The sequence below is a fragment of the Gymnoscopelus microlampas genome, assembly GCF_963454915.1.
Source record: "Gymnoscopelus microlampas genome assembly, chromosome: 14".
Classification (NCBI taxonomy): domain Eukaryota; kingdom Metazoa; phylum Chordata; class Actinopteri; order Myctophiformes; family Myctophidae; genus Gymnoscopelus; species Gymnoscopelus microlampas.
Window position 1 is genome coordinate 24,538,919 of NC_139951.1, and position 10,000 is coordinate 24,548,918.

The 10,000-nt window shown below is 51.9% G+C and overlaps 1 protein-coding gene across 6 annotated transcripts in view; it reads left to right on the plus strand.

Moving 5' to 3' along the window:
• The window catches only part of bahcc1b (BAH domain and coiled-coil containing 1b), a 124,278-nt gene that overhangs the window by 80,988 nt on the left and 33,290 nt on the right, over positions 1–10,000 (plus strand). For 5 of the 6 annotated variants that reach the window (XM_084077407.1, XM_084077406.1, XM_084077405.1 and 2 more), the window contains exons 5-11: positions 1–649; positions 1,139–1,250; positions 2,558–2,742; positions 3,248–3,388; positions 5,200–5,405; positions 6,782–7,166; positions 8,767–9,987. The exon at positions 1–649 is cut by the window's left edge and continues 1,559 nt beyond it. In XM_084077407.1, coding sequence (XP_083933533.1) covers positions 1–649; positions 1,139–1,250; positions 2,558–2,742; positions 3,248–3,388; positions 5,200–5,405; positions 6,782–7,166; positions 8,767–9,987 — 2,899 coding nt within the window. The remainder of the gene's footprint in view (positions 650–1,138; positions 1,251–2,557; positions 2,743–3,247; positions 3,389–5,199; positions 5,406–6,781; positions 7,167–8,766; positions 9,988–10,000) is intronic. The other variant, XM_084077409.1, reaches the window with a different exon arrangement.

Consider the following 10,000-nt stretch of genomic DNA (forward strand, 5'->3'; position numbering starts at 1 on the left):
CGGCATCAGCAGCACAGCAGTCAGGGCGCCGGTCCAGAAGAGAAGGTGCGGGACGGGAGTCAAACGGGCCCCTCTCAGCTGTCGTGGGGGCCACGGGGGCCACACCAGGACGACCAGAGGAAGTCCTCCCACCACGAAGGAAGAGGGGACGGCGGCAGGGCCTCGAACGGCCAGCACACCCAGCCCACGTCCCAGCCTCCTCTCCCCCTCCCGTCCCGCTCCTCGCCACACCTCGCCTCCGCGGAAGGAGAGGGCAGCGCCATGAAGAGCCTTATGAACTACAGCTCCCAGCAGCCCTTGCTGCTACCCCAGCGGAGCCCCTTCGGCGGCCTGGGCTGCCTCAAGCAGGGCGGAGAGAGGGCAGAGAGGACGGGGGGTGAGAGAACACCGGGCGGAGGAGGTGGCGGCGGTGGGAGGAGCAATGCCTCCCCGCAGGACCCTCCCAAACAGAGCCTCCCTCCCCGGAGAGGCTCCGGCAGTGAGGGGGACAGGGGCGAGCGAGGGGGGAAGGAGACGGGCGAGGCGGGGGAAGGGGAGGTGCGGCAGCCGCCCGTGGGGATCGCGGTGGCGGTCGCCCGGCCCCCGCACCGCCCTTCAGACACGCCCCCTGGACACAGCAGGCAGGGCAGGGTGCTGCCCAACATGAAAGGTCAGACTCTCTCTCTCTGTCTCATTCAAAGTCACTGGGCATGTTTTATAGTTGTCGTTATAGGCATTTTCAAAAACCTTCAAAAATATTTCCCCAACTGTTTTAAAGAGGCAGTTCACCTACTGTAGTCCTAGAACACTGGTTCTCAACCTGTGGGCGGGGGCCCACTGTCGCAAGTGGGCCCCCAAATAATTGGCAAAACGCTACGATTTTAATGATAACATAACATTGCCTACATGCTGCAGTGTTAAGTAATCAGATGGGTGGGCCACTGGGCCGCAAACGCTTTTGAGATTTTCAAATGGGCCCTGATCCAGAAAAGGTTGAGAACCCCTGACCTAGAACATACTGTCTATTCACCTCTCATTCAAAGTGAGCTAATATTCAGTGTTGTGAATTGCACCATAAGCAGTACGCATGTTTCAGGCAGAGTCTGGTCGTTGCCAAATAAGAATGCTGACATCCCCCGCTTGTGTGTTTTTAATTCAGGCGTGTCTCGCTCTGTGTATCCGCTGGGCCGGGAGGCAGAGGAGAGGAAGAGGATGACGGAGGAGCAGATTACCCTTCATCACCTGGACAGAGACAGAGAGATGCTCATCAGGTACACGGTGTCACACACACACACGCACGCACACGCACACACACACACACACACACACACACACACACACACACACACACACACACACACACACACACACACACACACACACACACACACACACACACACACACACACACACACACACACACACACACACACACACATGCTGTAGTCTCTATTCATTTCTCCCTCATCTTGATAAGCTGTAGGTTCTTTTATCCTCCGTGCATCTCTCTGCCTCTCTGAGGCTGTGCTGCTTCCTCTCCTCTCTGGTTCTCTCCATCCATTTTGTCTCCCATTCACCCTTTGATGTGATATTCCTCTCTCTGAGACGAGGTGTGATCCATTAACATTACTGCCACTAATACTGCTGTGTCTGAAGTATCGGCCCCTTATTATTATTATGTAGTCGTATTAGGGACGCACGCATGCACACACACGCACATGCACACACTTACACGCACACACACGCGCATTTGTGCGCACGCACACACATAATGGGAGCTCAGTGATCATCTGGATGGTGAAGGCCATTGCTGTTGTCCCCTTTCATTTATGGTGCTGTGGTTGTTGTTGTTGAGGATACTAATGGCACAGTGATGGTGGATGGTCGTTGGTGACGAGGAATATGATGATGGTGGAGATAATAATATGACAAATGATGATGATGATGGTAATGAAGATGTTCACAGAACTATAAACCAGTTTAATCAATTACACAATACCATTTTTATACCGAAACGTGTCGGGTTGTGAGCTTGTAGGTTGGCTATTTTCATTGTACAACAAATTATTAAATAGAGCTTAAAGGACTACGCCCATTTTCAACCTTTCTGCATATAATTGGTCCTCACTACTCATTATAAGACGGAACCATTTTTGTCTACTTACTTTGTGTCTCAGGGGAGGGCTGTGGACATTTCAGAAAACCTGCCTACCAGTGACATCATCGATTGGGAATCCAATAATAGAAACTGCATGCTATAATAGAAGCCATTGTTCTCGCATTCATTTTTTTTTTTTAAACCTGCCTACTGTCACTGGTAGGCGGATTTCTGAACTGTCCACAGTAGACAAAATGGTACCATATTACACTGAGCATTAGTGAGGACCAATTGAATGAATGAAGATACTGTAGGTTGAAATGGGTGAAATGGTCTTTTAAGTGTTTTTCTTTCTTTTTCTTTAACTGTTTCTGGATTATTCAATACAATAATAGTAAAAGGTCTATAGAATAAGCGGTAAGATAATGGATAATGAATGCATGGGGTTACGACACCTAACAAACCACTCTGCCCTTTTAGGGAAAATAAGGAGCGGGTGGAGTTTGCCAGGATCCACCCCTCCAGCAGCTGTCACGGAGACCTGACCTCTCACCTCCTGGTCCCCGGAGGAGCCGGCCAGTTGGGGGCAGACCCGTCTGCACATGCTCACCACCACTGGATGCAGAGGACAGGAAGTCCCTCCCTCTGGATGGGCCATTCCTACGGTGAGTGGAGTGGAGTGGAATAGGCTCAGCCTCTGTGCATAACCATAGTCCCAGGTTTCCAGAATGTGGCATAACCATTTCCTGCTCCAGTTGTCTCAGCAGTGAATTTGAACCGGATACATATGACATCTTCGTATATTTCTGGTTCAAATCTGCTGCTGCACAGCCAATCACAACGTATTTATGGGAGAATTACCCGGAACTGAAAACAGGTAAACCACCTTCCGGTAAGCCGGGACTATGGTTATGCACAGAGCTTATTGACCGTTTTCACGCGTATGCCATTTGGCTCTCACGTCATACTCGGTTGGGTTGGTAATCCCCACCGTGACCCTGACGAGGTGGTTCTGTGTCAGATTGGGGGCTGATCGGCAATTTTATGTCGGGAGAGCTTGGTGTAGACGGAAAGACGCGGCCCGAGTACATTTGTAACTCAAGTCCATTCCACTAAGACTAGAGGGTTTAAGTAGTCAAGTCAAGTGGCTAATGCATATGTCTATTCCAGGTTTGAGCCATGTGGGCATGGGTCCGGGGTTCCCCCCAGGTCTGCCCAGCCCTCTGCAGCCAGTGCTGGGCTCACTCACCCAAGACCCTGGCTCTCCCCTGGTGGTCCTCCCTACAGAGCCTGGAGCCCACCACCACCTCGGTAAGATGGACCACAAGCCCTTTCACTAGAACGCAAGCAGATATATCCCATATTCCATTCATACACACACGCGCAAGAATCTGCATCTCTCTCTCTCTCTCCCTCCTGTCTCTCCGTTCTCCCCTCCCTCTCCAGATGTACCATCAGAGGCCCCTTGCCATTTCTCTCCCAGAGTTTTAGTATCATTCGCTAATCATAGTAAAATGCTCGACTAAGTCCCTCTGTCAGTGGTTTGGTGTTTTATTGCTGTGTTAATGGGAGCAGCTATTCCACCCGTCCCACCCCCCACCCCACTCCCCCCCTCCCTCGCCTCTCCTCCGCTCGCTGGGTTGCCCACTGTTATGGCAAGTCATTTAGGCTGGCGCTCATCTCTCCCGCCGTGGCTAACCACTGGGTTCACACTGGTCAAGGGGAGAAGGTATGTGTGTGTGTGTGTGTGTGTGTGTGTGTGTGTGTGTGTGTGTGTGTTTGGGGGTATTATTTTGCGAACAATCGCATAAATGTGCCATCATTTGTGTGCACGTGGGTGCACTGCATGCACAGGTGTAAGTGTGTGTCTGTGAGTCCATGTGTGTGTTATGTGGGGTTGTAGTAGTGGTGTTGCAGAATGAGGAAGATTTTTGAGACATTGCCCGGTTTCGTGTGGCACACCTCCTGCTATTGTGTGTGTGTGTGTGTGTGTGTGTGTGTGTGTGTGTGTGTGTGTGTGTGTGTGTGTGTGTGTGTGTGTGTGTGTGTGTGTGTGTGTGTGTGTGTGTGTGTGAATGCTGCTTTGCAAACAGGCTGTGAAATTTAATTATCTCCCTGCTCCTTTGCCTCGCTCCGTGGGAGTTCCTGCGGAGAGGGGAAGTGCATCCACTGAACCCTTCCCCTGGGAAACATTAGCCCACTCAGGCTAATCTCACAGAACAAAGGTTCCCAGCGACAACGCAGCCAAGGAGGGGATGTGTGTGTGTGTGTGTGTGTGTGTGTGTGTGTGTGTGTGTGTGTGTGTGTGTGTGTGTGTGTGTGTGTGTGTGTGTGTGTGTGTGTGTGTGTGTGTGTGTGTGTGTGTGTGTGTGTGTGTGTGTGTGTGTGTGTGTGTGTGTGTGTGTGTGTGTGTGTGTGTGTGTGTGTGTGTGTGTGTCTGAATTTCTATGTGCCCAGTGTGGGCTTCAGGGAAAATGTGAGTGTTGTGATGCACAGAAAGGGACCACCATATGTAACTCAGAGAAAGAGAGAGACAGGGAGAGAGACAATGGTTGATAATAGTGCATTAGATTCAAGGTTGAAAGATACACAAACCACCTCTGCTTCACTCAGTGAGGGGGGGGCTTCTTTAGACTTGCTGTGATGATGACCGCTTTGTTGCTTAAAAGCTCAACAAGCTTGAATGTGAGTTTTTGTACAGTATTTGTTGTCTCCTTGCGTCATGTTTTCCCTTTCATTCACTCATTCATTCTTTATGTCTTTCGTATGTTCATGCGTTCATCCATTCATTCATTCATTCATTCGTTCTTTGTTTGTTTGTGATTTCTTTTTTTCTTTCTTTCTTTCTTTGCTCGCTCCTTTGGCCCTCTTAACTACCCTTCTCTCTGCCTCGGTGCCTCCCTTTTTCTTCTCCTTGCTTTCTCGCTTCCCATCTCTTCACCTCGTTTCATCTCATTAGAAGGTGTTTCATCCCACGCACAATAATGTGAGACATTTACAGACCTCACATCAAAAGAAGACTAATACCAACCCCCCCCCCCTCCCATTCATCTCCATCCCCTCTCTTCCTCTCCCTCATTCCCCCCCCCCCTCCCCTTCTCTTTCTCTATGTGTCTCTCTAGATGTGATGGAACAGTCAGGCCTGTGGCCAGCAGTGTACGGGGGGCGGGGCCCCTCCTCTCACCTGCAGCATCACCCCGTCTACTCCCGCTCCTCGTTCCTACGGCAACAGGAGCTGTACGCGCTGCAGCATCAGCACCACCAGCAGCAACAGCACCAACAGCAGCAGCGGGCTATGGAGCACATGCACAGACACTCCCTAGGACAGGTAGAACACACACACACACACACACACACACACACACACACACACACACACACACTAGTGATGGGTCGATCATGATCGATTCGTTCAAAAGAACTGGTTCATGGCCGTGAACGTGAACGAACTAAAACTGTGACGTTCACGCTGTCGTTCATGCCCCCCACCCCCCCCCCCCCATACACAGGACACAGTATGCGCAATGTAATAATAACGCTCCCACGATAGTGTTTTTCACTAGACAATAGCGCTACTGAACGGTGAACGTGAACGAATCATTTGAACGGATCATTGCCGTGAACATGAACGAAATTGTTCGTTCAGTGAAATGAACGTTTTTTTCCCACCACACACACATACACGCACGCACGCATGCACCCACGTACGCACGCCCACAGACACACACACATGGGTGCATATTAAACCTTTCTTCACAGACACACACACACACACACATACACCACACTGATTATTCCGACACTTGTGGCTAGAAGAAACGTGTCATTGTGTGTTTTCCCCCCTAATGGCATTCATGAAAATACAGTCCGGTTTAATCCTGCGACACTGACATCTCCATGCTGTTATGAAACTGTCTGATGCAGGGGGTCTTGGACACAGGTCATGTTCCTCTGCGGTGGGCTCGGTAGCACAACGCACGCTTTCAACACACGCAGCACAAATATTATGATTTCCCAACAGCAGCAGAAACATTTCACAATCACATGTGGCAGTGTTTGCTGAAGACATTAATAACACCGATGAACTCTTGCGTCCCTATTCCGGGGGCCAACATTTCGATGAAAATAGCCAAGCTCACAAAATGCTGTGTTGGCAAAGCATTGTGAGCTTGTAGATCTGTTATTTTAAAGGATATTTGGTGTAGAGGGGGAAAAAGGAGCTGACCTAGTGTAGACCCCTGGGGGACTCCGTTCAACTAAGTATATGGGGTTAAATCAGTGGTTCTCAAGCATTTCTTGTTCAGGGCCCACTTGAAAATCTTGAAAGCATTCGCGGCCCACCAACCTGACCACTTACATGGTCAGATGGGTGCATTGGTCCGTTTATTTTAACGATCAATCAATTGATTGTGTTCCAGCTTGGATCAATGGAACCAACGTGGTGTACTTTGAGTTCTTATGTATTGGTTATGTTATCAATAAAATCTTAGTGTTTTGCCCATTTATTTGGGGGCCCACTTGCAGTGTCTTTACGGCCTACAGGTTGATCGTGCACATGTTACTGAGACTTCTGTTGTTTTCTGTCTCCCCTTCTTACTACCCTCTCTCTCTCTCTCTCTCTCTTCCTCTCTCCATCACTCTCTCTTCCTCTCTCTCCCTCTCCCTTCATCTGTCACACTCCCCTCCCTCCGTCTCTGCCTCCAGCAGAGAAAGCCAGAGGAGCACGCCATCACCATCGAAGACTCGCCTCACGAATCTTCGTCATCCAGGACCTCCTCCTCGCCCTCCACCTCCGCCCGCGTGGCCAAGCCCTTCTCCCACACCCCTCCTCCGCCCAAGACGTCTTCCACCCCGTCTCCGGGGGTGTGTCCCACCAGCCGCCAGTCGCCTTGCTACCACTCGTCCTCGCCCTCCAGGAGGCCGCCGCACCCGCAGAACCCTCTGAACCCCGCCCCCAGCCCCGCGGCCGCCGCCCCCAGGTCCCCGGCTCTAAGCCCCGCCCCCTCGCACCTTTCCAAAGGGTCGGACAGGGGGAGCGACCGGGGAGAGGGCCAGCCGCCTCAGGACTACCCACAATCCTTAGAGCCAGGTGAGTTCTGAGACTGGTCTCCTTGTGTCCCTCTCTTCAGTATTCCTACGTAGTAAAATAATGGGTGTTAAAACATGTATCTGAAGGGAGTTAAATGATAACATAATAAATTGCATTGTCCAAAACATTGTCCAAAGAAAATGTATGAATGTATACAGGAGACAGGAGTCCACACTGACTGTGGTCGTTCAGACCCTCCCAAGCACAAAGCAACCGACCATAGAATTGTCTAATACTTATGTGCTTCCTTTCTTGGATTAATTATTTCTATAGTTTCTATTATTTATATTATTTGTTGACTTTAGGCTCTCTTAGAGAGAGAGAGAGAGAGAGAGAGAGAGAGAGAGAGAGAGAGAGAGAGAGAGAGAGAGAGAGAGAGAGAGAGAGAGAGAGAGAGAGAGAGAGAGAGAGAGAGAGAGAGAGAGAGGGAGATGCTACACTACACAGAAAATGTCTCCATTTATAACTTTGAGAGTGTACAAGTGTAACCAAATGGACCCTTGTAGGTCTACTTGATTACATTTGTACACTCTCAGAGTTAAAGTAACACTGAGGATTTTACAGTGTTCACTAAGAGCTCTGTTCTTTGAAGCATGTTATTCTTTGATTTTGGAGAGAGTGTTTGAAGCGCGGATGCACTCTTAGTCTGTGTGTCCTTGAGCGTGTGTGTGCGCACGCGTGCGTGTGTGTGCGACTGCGTGTGAGTGTGTGAGTGTGCGTGTGTGCGTGCGCGCGAGTGTGTGTGCGCTGTTATGTATGTCCGAAAAATAGGAGCAGCGGTCCGAGAAACATTGAGGTCAGAGAAATATGGACAGTGTGTGTGTGTGTGTGTGTGTGTGTGTGTGTGTGTGTGTGTGTGTGTGTGTGTGTGTGTGTGTGTGTGTGTGTGTTTGTCTGCATGCACGACGTTAGAAGTGGAAGGTCAGTGGGATTTTCAGACAGGTCCCTTCCTCTCCTTCAGGGGTCCTTGAAAGAAAGCAGGCGGAAGGATACACATTCATCTGGCTGTGTTGTCAGGGGGGCGGAGGGATACCATCAATAATACAGCGCGGGTTGTGACAGGGCCGGCGCTGCAATCACAGGCAGACAGCAGCGTGTCATCAATATCCCAGATATAGAACCCCCCCGCCCCCCCCCCACTGCTATACACATAGTATAGTATACTCTGCACACAATACACATTACTTGCACATATATGCTCACACACACACACACACACACACACACACACACACACACACACACACACACACACACACACACACACACACACACACACACACACACACACACACACACACACACACACACACACGCACACATTCCCTATAGGCTCCGCACCCTGCTGGCTCTGTATAATGGCCATTATAGCCATGTGCTTCGGTCCGTGTGCGACACACAGTTCCTGAGTCAAGTGGACAAGGCTCAGCCTGAGCTGAAGGGGAAATACAGTAGTGTTTCATTGCAGCTGTCCTCAATCATCTCTAAAATACTGTCAATGCTGTTGTCTCATTGTTTCTGCACTTCCTGCTCCTGACCAGTTGTTAGAGAGACACTTTAGCCTGTGTACATGGCACTTACAACTGTCTGTCTCTTTCAGACCTGCCGCCCGTGTACACCTACCCTCCCATCGCCACGGGTTACAAGGCCGGCCCCTCGCCTCCCGAGGCACGACTGGCCGAGCCAGCGGCCACGGAGGCGGAGCCGGCAGAACCCGTCGCCAAGCCCCTCCCACTACTCCACGACGCCACCCAGCCTCTCCCTGCAGAGGGGGAGGAGGAAGAAGAAGCGGAGGTGGCGAGAGGAGAGGAAGACGAACGGAAGGATTTCCTGTTGGTGGAGCGCCGTAGCGGTGCTGAGGGGGAGAGGAGGACGGGGGGAGCAGCGAGGAGGACGGAGGTGAAGGGACGCTCCGTCTCACAGCCTCCGTCCTCCGGAGGGCAATCGCGTCCCGTCGCCGGGTGCCCGTTGTCCCCGGCAACGGCCCCGGAGACGATGTCCACAATCACAGCTGAGGGAAGCGAAGCCGCAGCAGGAGAGTCGTCTCTGGGACGCCTGGACCTGAAGGCTGGCCTGGAGGAGAGCCTAGCACACCAGGAGAGCCTAGCACACCAGGAGAACCTAGCACACCAGGAGAGCCTAGCACACCACGACCCAGAAGACCAGCAAAAAGAGGAGGAGGAGGAGGACACAAAGGAGGTGTCACACGACTCCAAACAGATAGAATGTACCGTCTCTGTGCCTCTGGAGCTCATTGGAGGAGAGGAGCAGCAGATGATGGAGGAGGAGGAAGAGGAGGAGGAGGAGGAGGAGAGAGAGAATGAGGAAAGAGAGGGAGAAAACGTGGAAGTCGTCGTCGAAGACAACGATAAGGAGGAGAACGAGGCGTGCGAGGAGAACACGGGGAGCCCGCACAGGGACGTGGCGGCAGCACTGCCAAGCGGTTGTCTTTACCCGTCTGCCGTTTCCCCAGTCACGCCGGGCCTCTCCTCCGCCTCTGACAACATCCTCTCCACGGACGCCTCCTCTTCCTGTCGGTCCTCTCCTCCTCCCCCTCCTCCCCCTCCTCCCAGTGCAGCTATCCAGCTCCAGGAGGCCTACACATGGAGCCTGGAGCTCCTGATCGCCGCAGCTCTGTGCGCCACCAGGGACGCCCGCTACCCGCCCGCGCCCCCCTCCGCCGCCTCCTCGTCGCCCCCCCTGTCGGCCCCTGGCTGGGCCTCTGGGCCCCGGACCCATCGTGGGATGGAGATACTGGGAGAACTGGCTGACCTGGAGATCCAGCAGAGGAACAGAGAGAGCAAAGAAAAAGACATGACAGGTAGGACCAAATG